The sequence below is a fragment of the Toxorhynchites rutilus genome, chromosome 1 (genome assembly GCF_029784135.1).
Source record: "Toxorhynchites rutilus septentrionalis strain SRP chromosome 1, ASM2978413v1, whole genome shotgun sequence".
Taxonomy (NCBI): domain Eukaryota; kingdom Metazoa; phylum Arthropoda; class Insecta; order Diptera; family Culicidae; genus Toxorhynchites; species Toxorhynchites rutilus.
The window spans coordinates 35,680,224-35,698,285 of record NC_073744.1 but is presented as its reverse complement, the minus strand read 5'-3'; the positions used below and the strand labels follow the sequence as shown (position 1 = coordinate 35,698,285).

Below are 18,062 nucleotides of genomic sequence, written 5' to 3'. Positions count from 1 at the left end.
GTGCGGAAGAAATATATGTTTCCCATGCTGCTTTTAAGCGGTTTCAATAAAACATATGGGTATCTAATGAAAGGACTTGACTAGTAGAACATAGTTATTTATGTAAAATGGAAATCCAAGATGGTGGCCGTTACAAAAAGGCAGACAACTAATTTCGTCAAAACCCCATCAATATGGGTATCAAATGAAAAAGCTTGACTACCCACTCTACATTGTTGTGCCAGATTGGTCCCAACAAATGGTGTCGACAACGGTACCGATATCGTGCCATTTTGCAACGATTTTGTCGACCTACCCTTCGTATTCGACAACCAATTTCGAGCCAAACCTGTGCCAATCTGGCACCGCGTCGACCGATTGAAAAACTGCTCAACCCTCATTATGGTGGTATTTGTTTTCATGAAAGTTGAAACAAACATTTAAAAAACCGGCGATGGAAATTATTTAATTTATTTACAATGCTGGTTTATTTACATCAATACTAATACAAGGCTGTACTACAGTTATAATAGATAAAAGCACTATATAATGAGCGAACAAAAATTTTCTTTTGAACAAATTATATGCTACACCGTTTAGAGAGAACATTTTGGTTCACACCGGTGAATCAAGTTTTCACTAAAAAGTAAATGTAGACATAAATGTATTGATTATTATAAATTGTGCAAGTGAGTTTTACCTGAACATTCCTATTTATTCCTGTTCATATCCTGGATGTTGATAGCATTAGCGAAGAGTGTGTTTAATACAATCGTTGAATACAGATACGGGTTCTACTCCGGCAAATTTGAGGTTCGGTAATTGGACCAATAGCAACAGAAGCTTTTCCACAACTGGGGCGTGCTCTGAAATGAGATGCATTTCATTTAATAATTTATTGCACATATTCAATAGATATACATACCAAGTTGCTATTGACACACACTTAATCGCGGGTTCTATACACAAGGAAACACAACTGGAACTTATTCCGGACTATTGCGTAGGAATAGTACATGGTACTATTATCCTTAAAATCAACCCATTATTTTATTCCTCGAATTTCTGTTAGCTGCAATTCAAAGAAAAAGACATCAAAATTAAACATTAATTAAAGAAAAACATACTTACTCAAGCAAATTGTTTAATCCATTCACTTCTCTCGTTTTTGTTTATCTGAATGGCAGTTCAATGCGAGAGAGGGAAGGCAATCGCTGCAGTGATGCCATTTCGCTCAGCACCAGTTATCGCGTACTTTTATAGTTCAAACTATAGACAGTCCTTCATGCGGGGGTGAGAGAGGAGCTTTAATCCAGTACTTTTATAGTACTTTGTGACATTCGGTCCACATCGGGTCCATAACCGCTCGAAAATATATGAAACTGGGTAGTAGAATACAGTTATTTATGAAAAATGAAAATCCAAAATGGCCGCCACCCCAAAATGGCGAAATATGTATTTTTTTCAAAACCCCCTCAATATGGGTATCTAATAAAAGTACTTGACTAGTAGGACACAGTTATTTATGTGAAATAGAAATTCAAGATGGCGGCCATTATAAAATGACAGACTACTAATTTCGTCAAAACCCCATCAATATGGGTATCAAATGAAAGGGCTTGCCTAGTAGATCACAGTTATTTATAAAAAATGCAAATCAAAAATGGCCGCCTCCCCAAATTGGCGAAATATGTATTTTTTTCAAACCCCCCTCAATATGGGTATCAAATGAAAGGACTTGACTAGTAGAACACAGTTATTCATGAACAATGTAAATCCAAAATGGCGACCGTTACGAAATGGCACACTACATTTCTTCTGAAAACCCCATCATATGGGTATCAGATGAACGGGCTTGACTAGTAAATCACAGTTATGATAAATCCAACCCACATATGGGTATCGAATGAAATGATTTGACTAATATAATACAGTTAATCATGAAAACATTCCATTCGAAATATTTTAAAAACGTTAGGGATAAAGACGGGGAGAAAACTGTGTCGTTGGTTGGTAATCTTCGATCCTCACATGATCCAAAAGCTGCTGCAACATCTAGTGTAGATAAATATTCAGCGGAACCACATTTGCTGAGACTAAGCGATTCTTCGTTTTGGTGGAATGAAAGGAAATCTATCGCTCCGCGGCTCTATTTTTTTTTTAAATATTATGTATTCCGGCGACTTCAGTAATATGTACCATGAGCAAGTTTTTCCGAAAGCAGGACAAGTTTGCTGTGAAAGATGTAGTAGACTTTCATGCTAACATTGAAAAGATAATGTTTATAAATTAAAAAAAATAGTAAAGTAATATTTTTAGTAAAGTAATATTTTTACTTTTCTCTGCACTGATTATTGTTTTGAACCTTATTTTTTACGTCTTCCGTTCTTCACATATCCGAATAAACCAGTTCTTGAAAAGAGCCGTCGAGCCGCTCAAATGAACCGGCTCTTTTCATTGAGCGCACGGCTCTGAGCCGCTCACTGAAATGAACCGTTTTGCCCATCTCTATTCTGAGCACCTCATGTACGATATGTTACGATGAACAATTGCAAATATAAATATATATATGCATTTGCATATGAAATAAAATTCTGATTATACACGAGCGTAACATGAGCAAATTTATAACACATGCGAATTGTGGCTCTTTTGGTAATAACAAGTTCTTCAGTAACTCGATGCTGATATTTCCTTAATATTTTCCTTCGTTGATCGTATTGTTTTCACATATTCACGTTGGAGAGCCTTAACCCTTCTCTTCGTTGGCCGAGGCATTTTGATTGAATGTAATACTTTTCCGTTTACTGTTTTTGAAAGCATAGGCAGCCGTGGCAGTGTTCCGAGCTCTACAATACAATTTGCTTAACCAATGTTAGAGTTGCTAAAACTTACATTATAGACCCATTAAACGTAAAAATAATAATTGTATTGATATCAACTCAATTTTATTCTGTTGATTTTCATGACACGAAACGCTATGACTCAGGAATAACATTCTTTTGAGTGGTTTTTATAGCTGTTTCGATGATGTTGTCTGGCATCAGTGTCGAAAAAATAACAATGCTTTCACCAATACAAACAAAACCATTGCCGAAAATTTAAAAATGAAAATTTAACTTTCAAAGCACAAGCTCGAGTTTTCCTACGTTTTTCACTGTACAGTGCGACAGCAGACGAAAATTTTATATCTTGTCAGTAATCGATTAAAGTTTGGTTGATATTACTTGATGGGAAGTGTGCGAAAACGATAATTTTCTTCACACTGTTTCGCAAAATTACTAATTTTCGGGCGAGGGGTGAGGGAGGGAGATCAAAGAAATGAGCGCCATTGTGGCAGCCATTTGTGGCTAGTTTCCACCTTCACTTTGAAGTTACTAAAACCTACATTATAGACCCATTAAACGTGAAAATAATAATTGTATTGATACCAATTTTCATGACATGAAACGCTTTGACTCACTAAGAACGGTAAGGTAAGGTTTTGTATTATAGAGACTTTAAACTTTTTCAGTTCATTCGTCTCTAGCTTTGAGAAAGGCCCTTGGAAATCTTTAGTCTAGTCCTGCATTACACTTCCACCCTCATGGCACTCGATCCCTCGTCGTCCAGCTCGCCCAGCAACGATATTGTCCAGTCGGTGTCCACACAAAAAATGATGGAGGAATAACCTTTTGTTGAGTGGTTTTTATAACTGCTTCGATGATGTTGTTTGGCTCAGTGTCGAAAAAAAAACAAAACCATTGCGGAAAATTGAAAAAATGTACTTTCAGAGCACTAGCTTGAGTTTTCCGACCTTTTTCAATATACATTGCGACGGCAGATGAAAATTTAATATCTAGTCAGTAATCGATTAGAGTTTGGTAGATTTTACATGATGGGAAGTGTGCGAAAACGATCACTTCCTACACGCCGTTTCGCAAAATTATTGAATATCGGGCGAGGGGGGAGGGAGCAAGATGAAAGAAGTGGGTGCCATTTTTGGCTTTTTTCCCCCTTCACCTTAAATGTAAATTACTATATATAAAAATGGAGTTATGTTTCTCCGTCTTTCTGTCTGATTCTTATAGACTTGGAAATTACTCAACCGATGGCATTCTTTGTGTGGACACCGACTGGACAACATCGTTGCTGGACGGGCTGGACGGCGAGGGATCGAGTGCCTTTCTCAAGGCAAGAGGGCGGAGGTGGCAGCGCTGGAGTAGAATAGAGTAGAGTTTTCAAAGGGCCTTTCTCAAGGCTAGAGACGAATGAACTGCAAAAGTTTAAAGTCTCTATAATACAATACCTTCTTTCCTTCAACCGATGAACGTGAAAAATTGTGTGTAGGGGTTTTTGGGACCGGGGAAGGCTCGAGACCCCTCCCCCCTTTCTAAGAAGGGCTGCCATACAAAAAAAAAAAACAGAAATTTCTGCATAACTCGAGAACTAATTGAGCGAATGGAGCCAAATATGGCAAGTGAAGGTTTTAGGAGACAAGAAATAATTCTATGGTGGTTCGACACTGCTCCTCTCCCTACCATACAAAAGAAACACAAATTTCTGCATAATTCGAGATTTAATCAAGCAAATGGAACCAATTCTGGCATGTGGAGATTTTAGGGGACAAAAAATATTTCTATGGTGGTTCGACACTCCGTCTCCTCTCTAAGGAGGGATGGGTTGCATAACTCGAGAACTAATCAAGTGAATGGAACCAAGCTTGGCATGTGGAGGTATAAGGGAGCAAGAAATATTTATATGGTGTTTTGACACTCCTCCCCTCTCTCCAAGAGGTGGTTGCCATACAAATGAAACACAAATTTCTGCATAACTCGAGAATTAATCAAGCAAATGGGGCCAAACTTGCATGTGAGGATTTTTAGGTACGAGAAATATTTCATTGATGGTTTGACTGAAAGAGGGGGGTCCCATACAAACAAAACACAAATCTCTGCATAACTCGAGAATTAATAGAGTACAAGGAACCAAAACTGGAATGTGGGGATTTAAGAGTACAAGAAATGTAATGTGAATTTCTGGAAGGCGAAGAAGGGTCTCATGAAAATATTCAACTTATTTCTACCTACCATATTAACAACTAAACATGGGCCGTGGAATACATGACCTAGATTGAAAATTTTCGTTAAACTTTGAAGAAAAATAGGAAAATTTAAATCCCAAATGTTCTACAATTACATCTTGATAAGCGTTTTTGGTCCATTTGATGTTTCCGATAACGAAATCGATCTTTGTTCGTAAGTGGAAATTGATTTTCAGGTGAGCAGGACGAAGTTTGCCGGATCAGCTAGTGACATATAAATTTTCGATTGAAAGAAGGACTTGTGAGACTATCACACACGGGAATCAATTTTTTAGTCCGCTTATATAAAATATTCACTGTTACTTTTAATAATAATGCATGTAAATAACATTACAATTATTTTGATTTTCAGTAAGAGCAAATTCCATGTGCTCTCCACGTTTGCTGTGGCATATTGTTTGGTGTTTCCCCTGTTTCCACAATAAACTATGTGCGCGAGACAGGGGAGTTCGATAGAGCCGTTCAATGTGTTCTGGCTTGAGGATTAAATATACTATCGATGTTTGCGACAATTCCATATGGGCCGCTATCGAGGAAACCTTACGACATTACAGTAGTGGACAATATAAGCTGCGTATAAAAAGTGGATGTATGTGTGCGTCTTCTTGATAACTATTCTGTACGGATTTCTTTTCTTAGCGCTGGAATCCTAACGCTGGCCTAGCTTAAGCGCGTGATAATTTTTTTGAGCTGTCGTTCGGTCGAAAAATTTAATAATCTACCTTAACTAACGCGTTAACTTAGTGATAAAATCTTCTGACATCACAAAAACACTGCCTTCGTCTTCTATCGTCGTCTGCTCACAAATAAATCTAATCTCTTTCTAATAACAAGCTATCAATCTCGAATCTCGTTTCAACCAAGCGCGCTCCGCTGTTACACACTTGCTCATCAAATATTCGTTGTAAAGTTATCGCAACTAAAATCTCTAACGTTCAATTGAATAACCGTCGTACACAAAACTTATCAAATAAATTAAATCAACGAGCATTAAACTATGCGAATCGACAATCGATAAGAAATGATTTAGAATTTGAAGAGGAAAATAAAAACACAAATCCAGGCGTAAAGCGTGAATCAAGCTTTAGCGGCAAACATCACCACCGAAGAGCAGAGGTACGCCGTGCCTCCTCCGCCTCCAGTCGGCGGTGTTTTGTGGCGTCGACGTTTCCTGCCACCGAGGGGCGCCACCTGCTTACAGGAAAGACACTGTTGCTTCTTCAAACGACCCGAGCACGGCCGCTGGGTTTTTCGCTAGTCCTTCGCACACAGCATCAGCGCATCCACCACGGTGTAGATCTCATCGAAGTGGGGTCGATTCTCCGACTCGTAGGACCAACATTTCAGCATCAGCCGGTACATCTCCGGTGGGGTGTTTTCCGGCGCCGGCATGCGGTAGCCCTCGTCGATACGCTCGCGGGCCCGCGAGTTGCTGAGTCCCGAGTAGGGGGTATCTCCTCGGCTGAAGATTTCCCACACCAGGATGCCGTATGACCACACGTCGCACAGCGATGTATACTTGCCGAAGTTGAGTGCCTCCGGTGCGGTCCACTTGATGGGAATCTGCTTCATGCCACCGGACACTGGAATTTGGGAGCGCCGTTAGCATCGAATGAATATCCTGAAATGCTGAAACATACCAATATACTCCTCTTCCTCTCGGGACATTCCGAAATCGGAGATCTTCACAATGTTTTCATTGCCGATGAGACAATTCCTGGCGGCCAAATCCCGGTGGATGCAGTTTTTGGATTCCAAATAGCGCATTCCTATCAATGAAAGATTAATGATGCCATGAGTCAATTGCGGTTGAAAACGAATACGAATACGAACCTGCCGCCGCATCCCGACACATCGCCATCAGCTGCTTCTGACCGAGCGTCGCCGAGTTCTTGCGCAGGAACATCAACAGCGACCCACCGGACACGAGTTCCATCACGATCATTATCGGCTGCTTCTGGACGCAAATGCCGATAAGTTTCACGATGTTCGGATGGTCGTACTGTTTGAGGATCCGGCCCTCCTGGAGAAACTTTCGCTTCTGCTCCTCGGGCAGTGTCATCCGGCAGGTTTTGACGGCCACCAGTGTGTTCTTGGAGGATTTGAGCTTGGCCTTGTACACGTCACCGAAGTTTCCCTGAATGAGTATGAACACAGCGGGGTGATGAAATCCAAATGTTATTCTGAGGGTAATTGGGACTTACCCTGCCGATCTTATCCAGCAGTATCACATCGTCGTTGCTTAGTTCCCACCGTTCCCTTAATACTGGTTTGCGTAGAACAGCCCCGGAACGACCGGTGACGGGCAGCTCCGACTGGTACTGGTGTATGATCAGCTCCTGAATGCTGGGAAATGCTGGACCTTCGAAGCGATAGTGACCCTGGAGTAAAGTACAATTTAGGCTCCCATTATTATTTTGTTTTTGTTATTGCCAACTCAATGACAATATTTAAAGTAAAATAAATATATACAGTGGCTCAAACTCGTAATCGTACTCCACCATGCAGATCTCTTTTCCCTTGTTTTGAAAGTCGGAAACAAGCTTTCTATTTAGAAAAAGTCATAGTGTCATATGAGAGTTAAAAGGATTGCTATCTGTTTTCAGAATAATGTTTTTTATTTGTCTAAAAATGGCGAATGTATGTGCTAATGCATGAAAATTTACTCATATTCGTACGCTGTTTGAAATCTCAACTCGATTTCGAAGGCGTTGACCAATTTCCAAATTCCATCCTTAGTATGGTATCCCTTGTTCATTGCAACTATCTTTAGCTGTCTTTAGACTGATTTACGACTTTTTTGGTGTATTCGGAAGGTATATTTATCATTTTTTTCATCAGTGGTTTTTAAAATCGTAATCGTTATTATTTAAATTGATTGGTTTCTAAATTTTCTACACAGATAACTTCCTTAGTTTTTTTTACTGGGATTGATGTCGGGAGATTGTGGAAGAATGTCAATAACTTTTGAGCAATTGTAATGTGACCATGTGCGAACTTTATATGCCTTGAGCTCTGGGTCATTGTCTTGGCAAAACTTGAATCATCGATTCCATCCTATTTTGTTCACATTTTGCTTCATATTTTCCTTCAGGATGTTCAAGTAAACATTCAGATCCAATACACCATCGATAAAAACCAAATTGAGCGAAAAAAAAGTAATGTAAGTTTGTAATGTGCCTAGGAAGGGCAACTTGAATGCACGAGCACAGAGAGACAAACAGTTTCTCAGCAAAAAAAAAACTATATATAGTAGAACCCCAATTATCCGCGGAATAGACGGGCTAGGTCACCGCGAATAACGAAAATTGCGGATAACACAATAAAGGACTAAAAATGAGTTCCAAACTCCAAAAAAAGATATTTCAGCATGAGAACTGTGTGTTATCAGTACATAAATTATTAAACTATCAATCTACAAGGTTGTGTCCACCAGGGGTCAGATAATGTGAAAGCCATGACCAAAACAAAAATGCATGAGCCTTTCATTCACTGATAAATTCTGGGAAGGCCAATATATTTTCACCGCGGATCATCAGCATGGAATGGCTGATTGTTGAAATTTGTATTATTAATTATTAATTACACTTGATATTTTCTGAATTTTATGTTTTTTTATTGGTGAAAAAATGAAATCAAGTTTTTGAATTGTATTTTGTATGAATAGGATAGAGACTAAATTTTTTAAGAAATTTGGATATGGGGGTCGATGGTACCACTTGTCCAAAACAGTTTGAGAGTCCCTGCATTAGCAAAACGTAATAGGCATATTAAGAAAAATTGGGATTTTTTTTTGTCAATTATCTGCTTCAGAGTCCGAAAAATTCAAACAAGATCAAAATTTACAAATGAGAACCAGATTGAGTATTCATGAAACGTATCATTCGTTACTGAAGACTGGATGTGGGTTTATGAGTACAAAACGCAATCCAGACCTCAGATGATGGACTGGGGTAATCATCATGAACTAGGAAAAACACGTCAACGGATCGGCAACTTCATTATGATAACAGTTTCATTTTCAGGTTGTACACAGTTGGAAACTTAGGAATGCGAGAGCTCTAAAAATGGAGCTTGGAAAGTTGAAAAGTTTGCAAGTTTGTGAGTTAATGAGAAGGACTGTGTGTCAGAGAAAATTGTCCCGACTCCGACTCCGACTTTTCATAAATATTAATACCGACTCCGACTCTTACTAAAAAAATAAAATAATTCGAAATCAGGTTTTTCATTGGAACGTTTAATTTTGCCATTTTTTTGTGTGAATAATAAAAATAAACATCAAAATTTAGAATTCCTTTTCCTAAAGAAAATATGTCATCCTTCAAAACTCGAGTCGACTGCGAGTAATCGGTTGCGGTTTTAGAATTGCTTCAGTCAAATCTTCCTTCATTGAGGCTCGAAGACTTCACAATTTTCAAATCAATGAACAGCCTTCCTACGCTAACTTGAGTTGGAGGCATGGCAGTAATCGTTTGTGCAACATCCACGATGGGATCTGGAAAATCTAAAATCACTTCATGTACCGTCATCTTGCACGTTCGGTCATATTTTTCAATCTCTGGCGAACAAGCTACGATTTCACTTCAAAAGATGTTCAGCGGCAGATTTTCCTTTCCGAAGTGGCATCGTCTTGCTTTTTTGTTTTTCAGGCAAACATCGAAACCTTTCATCCTCTCCGATGTTTCACATAGGACTTCCTTGGCTATCGTTAATTGTTTCTCGTTAAGTGAAATTGCTGCCAGAAATGTACTTTCTCTTCTCTCCATGAACCGTACAATTCCATCTGCAATTGGTTCTTCTATCTTACTGAGGCGGAAAATCAGACTTCTTCATTGCAGAAATAAACTTTCCAGGTGTCAGTTATTCAAGATGAAGTATTTTAGTTAGATTGAACGGTTGAAGCAGCTTCTCCAGATCGATCGCTTTGTTCCACTGATTTCGGTTCGGGAAGTATTCTCATCATCCAGATCATTGATGAAACTTCTAAGTTCAATCAGTCGATGAACCGTGAGATAAAGGGTGTGTCACATCAAATTGCATCACGGAAAAAACGCTGTAGAAATTTAATTTTTAGGAATTATATCTTCAGCTTTCGCTTATAATCAGATAAGAGTGTATAGATCACGTTGGCCATGCTTCACTGTCAATTTTTCGTAAATTTGGAAAAATGTCGTCGAACGAAAAAGAGCGTCGTGAATTAATCCTGCGCACTCATTTCGAGAATCCGGAGTTGCCACATCGGGACATCGGTAAGATGCTGGGAATCGTCCAATCCACGGTTAGCAGAGTACTAAAACGATACTTCGAGAACCTAACCATCGACCGGAAGGTGAAGAACGGCAAAAATGGATGCTCCGTCAGTGAAAAAGATCACAAGCGCGTAGTTAAGCAGTTTAGACGTGATCCGAGAAGTTCGGTCCGGGATGTCGCCAATAAGCTGAATTTGTCAAGTTCCAAGCAGCGGGAGGGCCTGCGTACATACAAGGTTCAGAAGGCTCCTAACCGCGACGAAAGGCAAAACATGGTGGGGAAGACGCGAGCCCGGAAGCTGTACACCGAAATGCTGACGAAGCCGCATTGCCTGGTGATGGACGACGAAACCTACGTCAAAGCGGACTTTCGTCAGCTGCCGGGCCTGTTGTTCTTCTCCGCAGAGGACAAATTCAGCGTTCCGGAGGAGATTCGCAAGCAGAAACTATCTAAGTTTGCCAAAAAGTACATGGTGTGGCAAGCGATCTGCTCTTGCGGAAAGCGGAGCGCCCCCTTCGTGATGACCGGCACGGTAAACGGGCAGGTTTACCTTAAGGAGTGCCTACAGAAGCGCTTACTACCACTATTGAAGCAGCACGAGGGCCCGACCCGTCTTCTGGCCGGATCTCGCTTCGTGCCACCATTCAAAGGACGTGTTGGAGTGGTACGAAGCCAACGGGGTCACCTTCGTGCCAAAGGAAATGAACCCGCCCAACGCGCCGGAGCTTCGCCCAATAGAGAAATATTGGGCGATTATGAAGCAGGCTCTCCGGAAGAACCTAAAAGTTGTCAAATCGGAGGCGGAATTCTAGAGAAAATGGATTTCTGTTCAAAAAAAACTACAACCTGACGTTGTACAGAACCTTATGGACGGGGTAAAGAGGAAGGTGCGAGCATACGGGCTTGGGCTCGAAGTATGAATAAAAAGAAAATGCTAAAAGTTGTTTAATAGTTTTTATTTTACTGTATAAAATTTTCAAAAGGATCGGTCTACTGGGCGAATTTCTACAGCGTTTTTTCCGTGATGCAATTTGATGTGACACACCTTTTATGTACTCCTTTAGCGAGTGGCCTGATCTGAAATGAATCCGCTTCAGGATTTAAGCGAGAACTCCTTGCTAGATTTGATAGCATGAATTAGGACAATAAATAGTTGGGACCTTCAGGAACTAGTTTAGTTTAGTTTTTAATTGAATCAAATAAGCCAAATGAATTCATTTTGTGGCATTAAAAAAGACGTTGTCTTACGTCACAATGAATCTGAGCAAATAAAGAAAATAAATAAATAAATAAAATAAATAAATATATAAAATAAATAAATTGCTGCTCTTCCTTCAAGAATTGCATCCGTTTTCGGGGTTCTAGCAGCTATGGTAACTTACCTCAGCCTAGTCTGTCGTGAGTCGTCAACCGGTGTGTGTGAACTGCGCAACGCATGTGGAAGATCTTGAACATATCCACAATTTCCTCTATTACGTTATCAAATAAATTTCAATGAATTCAAATCGGTTCTTAACGGGATTGCACAAGTCCACTTTTTTAGTGCTTGCTTCTTCCAAATTTCAAAATTCCAAATTTTCTTGCCCGTTTAAAGCCCCGTGACAGCTGGTCGAGACAAAAATATCAGCGGGATCCTGTTTTCACGACCATATCCAGAATGCTCTTCTTGAGCATATCAGCAGTCATGCTAACCGTTATTTTGTTGCTTATAAAGAAAGTAAATAGCTGTGGTTGACTGAACGGTTCGGACGTGAATAGGAAAATGATAAGGTCATTAAACAAAATTTGGTTTAATGAGCTAAATATATTGATTTTATTAGGTCATTTAACTGGAAAAAAAGTTTATAAGGTAATACAGTAAAACTATTTTTTTTTGCAAAATTCAGTTTTATTATTCAACATAAGCGATTATAGCGATCTTGCAACTTTTCGATACCATTTTTTAGAGAAATCGATCAAATCATTTACACCCCTTCCATTCTAAGCCCCTCATATAGTAGCATTAGAAATTAAAATTTAATTTGACTATTCTTCCCTGAGTATCTAGCTATCTGTTCGTTCACCGTTCGTTCAGTTGTGGTAACAGAGTATGAATCACTCACCTCGCATAGTGCGTACCATTCTGTTGCTTCAAAGTGAGTGAGAGGATTTCGATATGTAGCGGATGAGAGGCAAAAAAGAATAGCAGCACTGAAAGCAATCATGACGTTTTGGTTCGCATGCTTGTGTATCATGAAGTACTAACGAAAAAGGGTTTTCTCGTTCTTGCCACAACAAACGAATTCCATTGGGGGAAAAGATTTCCGCATGTTCATTACGGAACAATCGAAAGTGAGTTATTCAGTGAAACGTTCGATCGGCAAACACTGGTTGGGAGTTTAAGGCGGTCAAAGTTCGGAAAGATGAGACTTGAGAATTTGAGAGTTCGAAAGTTTGATAAATGGGAAACCTGGGAATTCGAAAGGTTAAGAGTCTGAGAGCTCGTGAGTACCTCGGTTCGAGAATTGGAGGGCTTCCAATTTGAAAGTACGAAAACTCTAGAGTTAGATAGTTTCGAAAGTTTGGGGAGTCGAGGGCTTGAGCAGTTCGGGATCCCGGAAGTTCAAATAGTTGAGGTTCAAGAGCAGCGTTCGAAAAGTTGTTCAATAATTTCAAGGCAGAGACGTAGAAAACTAGGACATTCCAATGATAGAAGTTTCAGAGTTTGGAAGTTAAGTATTCGGAATTTCAAGAGCATGAGAGCTGGAAGTTCAAGAGATCAACAAGTCGAAGTTCGTAAGTTCGAAAGGTAATTCAAGAATTTGAGGGGTGGGAGACATGTCTTGGATGGTCGATGTTTCAGAATTCGAAGTTCAAGCGAAATTTGGGATCTTGATAATCAATAAAAAGAGGTTGAGTTGAAGAATTAGAAGCCTGAGAATTCGAACTGTCTAGAGTTCGAGAGTACCACAGTTCGTAGTTTGGTCTGTAGAGATCCTCCACCGCCGTGAGTTAAGGTATGTGGAAAATGAGAAAGTTCGCAGAAAGAATGTCGGTGATTTTGTTGAAGAGATGTTCTCGTGGTTGTCTTCTCAGGCTGTCCATACAGATCCTCCACCACAGGGGATTTAAATATGTCTAAGATTAGAAAGTTCGCGATACATCGAGTCACGAAATATATCGTTGATTCACCCGTCGTAAATTAATATTTTGTCATGTAGTTTCGTCCAATCCACGTTCTCGATAATCACATCACTTACCACCGTGAACCCCATTCTAATACTCATGTTGACCACCGGGAACCATGATACAGAGGCAATCCTTCATGCCTCGAATATCTTGCTAACATTTCTGCCCTTCCCCTGCTGACTGTAGAATGAATGGCGTCGTTATTGACTACCTGAAGTTAGAATCTCCGAAATATGCACAATGAGAATGGATTGCGTCTCTCGAGCGCTATTCAGTGTGATTTTCTTGCAATTTCACTGTTTCATGAGATTGGATTGATGAATTGAAGGCATTAGAAAAGTTTGATATATTGATAGTTCGAGGGACATAAAGTTTAACAAAAGTTTAAAAGCTTTAAGGATAGAATGTGGAATGTTCAATAGTTTGAAAAATCTGGACCTCAGAAATGCCACATCCCGAAATTCCGAAAGAGACCAAAAGCTCTAAAGTTGAAAGTTGGAGAGCGGGGTTTTGGACGGTCGAGGTTCGAGAATTCGAGAGTTCGAAAGGTTATTTGCGGAATCAAGTTTTGAGGATATGGAAAGTCTAAAATTCACAGCTAACGGGCTGAGTATTCGGGAAACTCGAAGGCTCGAGAGTTCGAAAAGTTGCGGATTGTGATCACAAAAGCTGAGTACACCCATGCCTTGCTTGACGGCCGCTCTTTATACGGCATTTCGCTAAAACGGCTCTCTTCAATTAAGGTACGTTTTCGTTTAAGGCCTAAAATGTTCCCTTATAACGGCAAAAAAAGCTTTTTTTTCGATGTCGATATATCTAGGTAGCTTTATATGAGAGTGCTAATGAAAATGACCATCTCGAATTTCCAAACGAAACTTTCTCAAAAATGTTGATTCTAACGAAAAACTACCATATGCAAAATATCAGCTCAATCGGACTTCATTTACTTGTGTCACCCAGCCGTCAAAGCTTGAGTTTTTAGTAAATCGAAAAAAAAAGTTTTTTGAAAAGTGATTGATTCTTTATACGGCTTTTCGCTTTGACTCGGCTTTGTGTAACGTATCTAGGTCATCAAGCGAGGTATGGGTGTAGTTTGAAAATTGAAAGTTTTAGAAATCGGAAGCTAGAAAGATCGAAAATTGGAAAGTTTGAGGGATCGAAAGATCGAATGTAGAGTGTTTTAGAGGTTGGTAATTTTGAAAATCGAGAACCCGAGAGTATGCAACTTCGAAGGTTTGGGAAGTTTTCGATATGGTTCAGAGGTTCGAGGGTTTAAAAGATATATCATAAGTTCGAGAGTTCCATACTTCGAAAGTTCCAGCTCGGAACTTCATAATATATTAGATTTTACGAGAGGTTGATGGATCGACAGTTCTAGAGTTTTAGGGATAAAATAAGGATAGAGTTGGTTACGAAGGAGTGTTAACTGAATTCGGGTGAACGGCAGCTTGCGAAATCTAGCCGTCTCGGCGTTCCTGATGACCTACCCCAATCTAATGAGTTACTCCAACTGAATTCCGCAAAACTTCCAATCCAGTCAACAAACGGTTCAAAGCATGACAGTGAGAAAGAAAAACGTGAACTATATCTACATTCCGCCATGCCATCGAAAACTGAAATTGGCAGTGAATTTGGCAACAACAGAAGCTGCCAATTTTGTGCAGTAATGGAAATGTCTGATTCTGTTCGATTTAAGCTTCTACTTGTTCCTAACACTGCGGAAAATATTTCGAAAGATAAAAACACTTATCATTTGCGAACGCTACTCACCTCGGCGGTCGTCTGCACGATGAAGTGCTTGTGTCCGTTCCAGCAGACACTGAGCACGGTTTGGCTTTCGTCGTTTCTGGTCGTCTCGCGAACCAGGAAGTCGCCCTCGTTGCGCAGCAGCCGTACCACTTCCTCACGGGGCAGTACCCCGTGGAACCACTCCTCCTCGTACAGGGGTCGATTGGTGGAGAGCGTCATCTGTTTCAGCGATTTTTGTAGATCGTCCATCGAAATGTCGCGTGCCAATTTGAGGGGGAAAAGAAAACAAAAATAACCGACCAAAAAATAGAAGAAATACAAATAACATTAGTCAAAGTAAACGTCAATGAATGTTCGAGTTAAAAGTTGCAGGCGTACATCAAACGATGATCGAAATGTTGCTAAACGGCACGGGATGTAGAGGAGGATGCGCTTTCGTGCGCTCTTCCAAGCAAAAGCTGTTAGAGAATGCACAGATGTAGCAACAGCTGAGTGAGTGAGTAAGCTACAGAATGAAAAGGGATACTGGGGGTGTTGTGTGTGGTGGAGGAGGGCCAAATGGCGTCATTCCGCGTGCGAACGAAGCTAAATTTACTACCCATTACACATGCACTACCTAGGCCTACGTAAAGGAGGGGGACGTTGTTTCGTAATATTGGTCTACATTTCTATGTGTGACGGTTTGGGGTAAAATAAATTGCAAATTTGAATGAATAGATTTTTTTTTTCAAAAGTCGTTGTTAGAAACTAGGAAATGTTTTGACAAAACAGTATTTCGGCTCATTGACAAATTATCACGAAACTGATGGATTTTTTATGGAAATCGTATCGACCCACATCAAAAGACAATCAAAATGTTTTGATAACCCAGTCCACGAAGAAACTTTTTTGGAGTATACTTGTCAAACGTTAGGCATGGTGAGTTATGTCCTGATAATAGATTCGATTCCAACGAAATCCATTCTATATCCTTATGTATCCATCATGATACTATTTTTTGATTATCCTATCATAGCAAACTATTCAGGAACCCAAGCACTCAGTACACCTAGTTGGAGGTATGAATCCACAGAGAACAAATACCGTAACTCCACCTAATTCTGCGCACTTTCGTGTTTTGATGTAGAACTATGTCTTTTAGGAAGGGTGCCAGGAGGCGATTTCGCGTAGTGGTAACATTCATGCCTCTCACGCTAAAGGTCACGAGTTCAATTCTCACTCCCGACAGTCTTAAAAGTGACGAACCAGCTAAAAGTGTTGAAAATCACTATAATACAGACAAAAGGAAGGGTGCTAAATCAGAAAACAGGTCACGTTTTTGTGAAATAAAGTTAACGTTAATAACTATTTTCACAGCGGACAAATTCTTATAATTTGCAGACCAATGGAATCGGTAATTCTCTAAGATTCGTTTGATATACTATACAGTGCAATCCACAAATGCAAATTGCAAATTGAATAAAACTGGAAGCATTCTTATTTTCCCATACATTTGTTCTGCCGATTTGTATGCACTCCCGAACAGAGCTGTCAATAACGAGCAACTGATATATTCGTTTCTGCCCGTTTTCAACATACATTAGAACCCCGATTATCCGCGGAATAGTCTGGCTAGGTCACCGCGGTTCACGAAAATCGCGGATAACGCAATAAATGACTAAAACAGAGATGCAAGCACAAAAAAAAAGATATTTCAGCGTGATAACTATGTTTTATCAATACAGGAATCATTAAACTATCTATCTATTAGCTCGTGTACACCAGAAGTCAAATAATGTGAAAGCCATGACCAAAGAAAGAAAAGCAAAATCCTACCACTCACTGATAAATTCCGGGAAAGTCCACAGCATTACTATGGAGCTCGCTTCCGCGGATCATCCGCTCGCGGATAATCGAGGTTCCACTGTATTTGGTTTAAATAAGGGCCACAAGGGCTAGAGGCGGAAACCAAAAATAGAATAGAATGGAAACACAGATGCGAGTGAGTTAGCATAACACAATGAGCGGATACCATTCATGCCTAATGCTGATTTCACACACATAAACACACATCTCGATACAAGGAGAGGAAGCCTTCTGTATCGAGGTGTGCTACGATAAACAAGAGCAGCATACGAAAATTTTTTGTGCTAGTGCGGATATGGAAGAGTATCCAAAATTTTGGAATATAGATATACACTGCATTTATTTAGATAAACATACATTTCGTGAAAATATGCTTTCAAATTCCAGCAGGGTAACCTTACTGTTGCACGTTGTGGGGTTCTATCACATCTCAAGCGGAATATAGGAGCAACAGGGTTCGTAGTCTGTGATCGATATCTGAGTGGGAAGAAGAAAGTCTGATGCGAGTTGAACCAAATAAACGAGAAGTGCTGATAGCTTTCGAGTCTACTGAAGTAATACAAAATTAAATAGCTAAAAAGATATTACAAAAATTTCGATGCATTCTAAAATAATATCCGAAGTGATAAACAAGTGGATTGAAAAATATAATTTCGTAGTTCTACGTCGAAAGCTGCGGTCGTGTCCTAGATACAACCCATAACTTTTTTTCAGACTAAACACACCAATTGACTATAGGTTGTGCGTATTTATACTGTTAAATATTAGGCTGTCAAAAATGTCCTGCGGTATTTTTTTTGAATTTTCATTTGTTCATAAAATTAGTTACAATCATCTGTTTTAAGTCAAATATGCGCCGTTTTGTTCGATGACTTGTTCCCAACGAGATGCCAACTTCATAATACCCCTGTTATAGAAGCTCGCTTCCTTATTGGAAAAAATCTCGGATAGCCATTTTTCACAGGCCTCTTTGTGGCTAACTTCTGAC

The 18,062-nt window shown here is 39.7% G+C and overlaps 1 protein-coding gene and 1 long non-coding RNA gene across 10 annotated transcripts in view; both read right to left on the bottom strand.

The window, feature by feature from the left end:
* Positions 1-441: 441 nt before the first annotated feature.
* LOC129761995 (uncharacterized) lies at positions 442-1,244 on the bottom strand. Its single transcript, XR_008740520.1, has 4 exons — positions 1,111-1,244; positions 905-1,051; positions 680-845; positions 442-618 (listed from the first exon to the last, which is right to left on the bottom strand). It is a non-coding gene; the product is annotated as an uncharacterized LOC129761995 (long non-coding RNA).
* Positions 1,245-5,342: 4,098 nt separating this feature from the next.
* The window catches only part of LOC129761989 (tyrosine-protein kinase Fer), a 119,870-nt gene continuing 107,150 nt past the window's right edge, over positions 5,343-18,062 (bottom strand). For all 9 annotated transcript variants that reach the window (XM_055759904.1, XM_055759905.1, XM_055759900.1 and 6 more), the window contains 5 exons: positions 15,251-15,448; positions 7,267-7,443; positions 6,896-7,199; positions 6,703-6,831; positions 5,343-6,645 (listed from right to left, as the gene is read on the bottom strand). In XM_055759904.1, the coding sequence (XP_055615879.1) occupies positions 6,317-6,645; positions 6,703-6,831; positions 6,896-7,199; positions 7,267-7,443; positions 15,251-15,448 (1,137 nt within the window). In that variant the 3' untranslated portion in view covers positions 5,343-6,316. The remainder of the gene's footprint in view (positions 6,646-6,702; positions 6,832-6,895; positions 7,200-7,266; positions 7,444-15,250; positions 15,449-18,062) is intronic.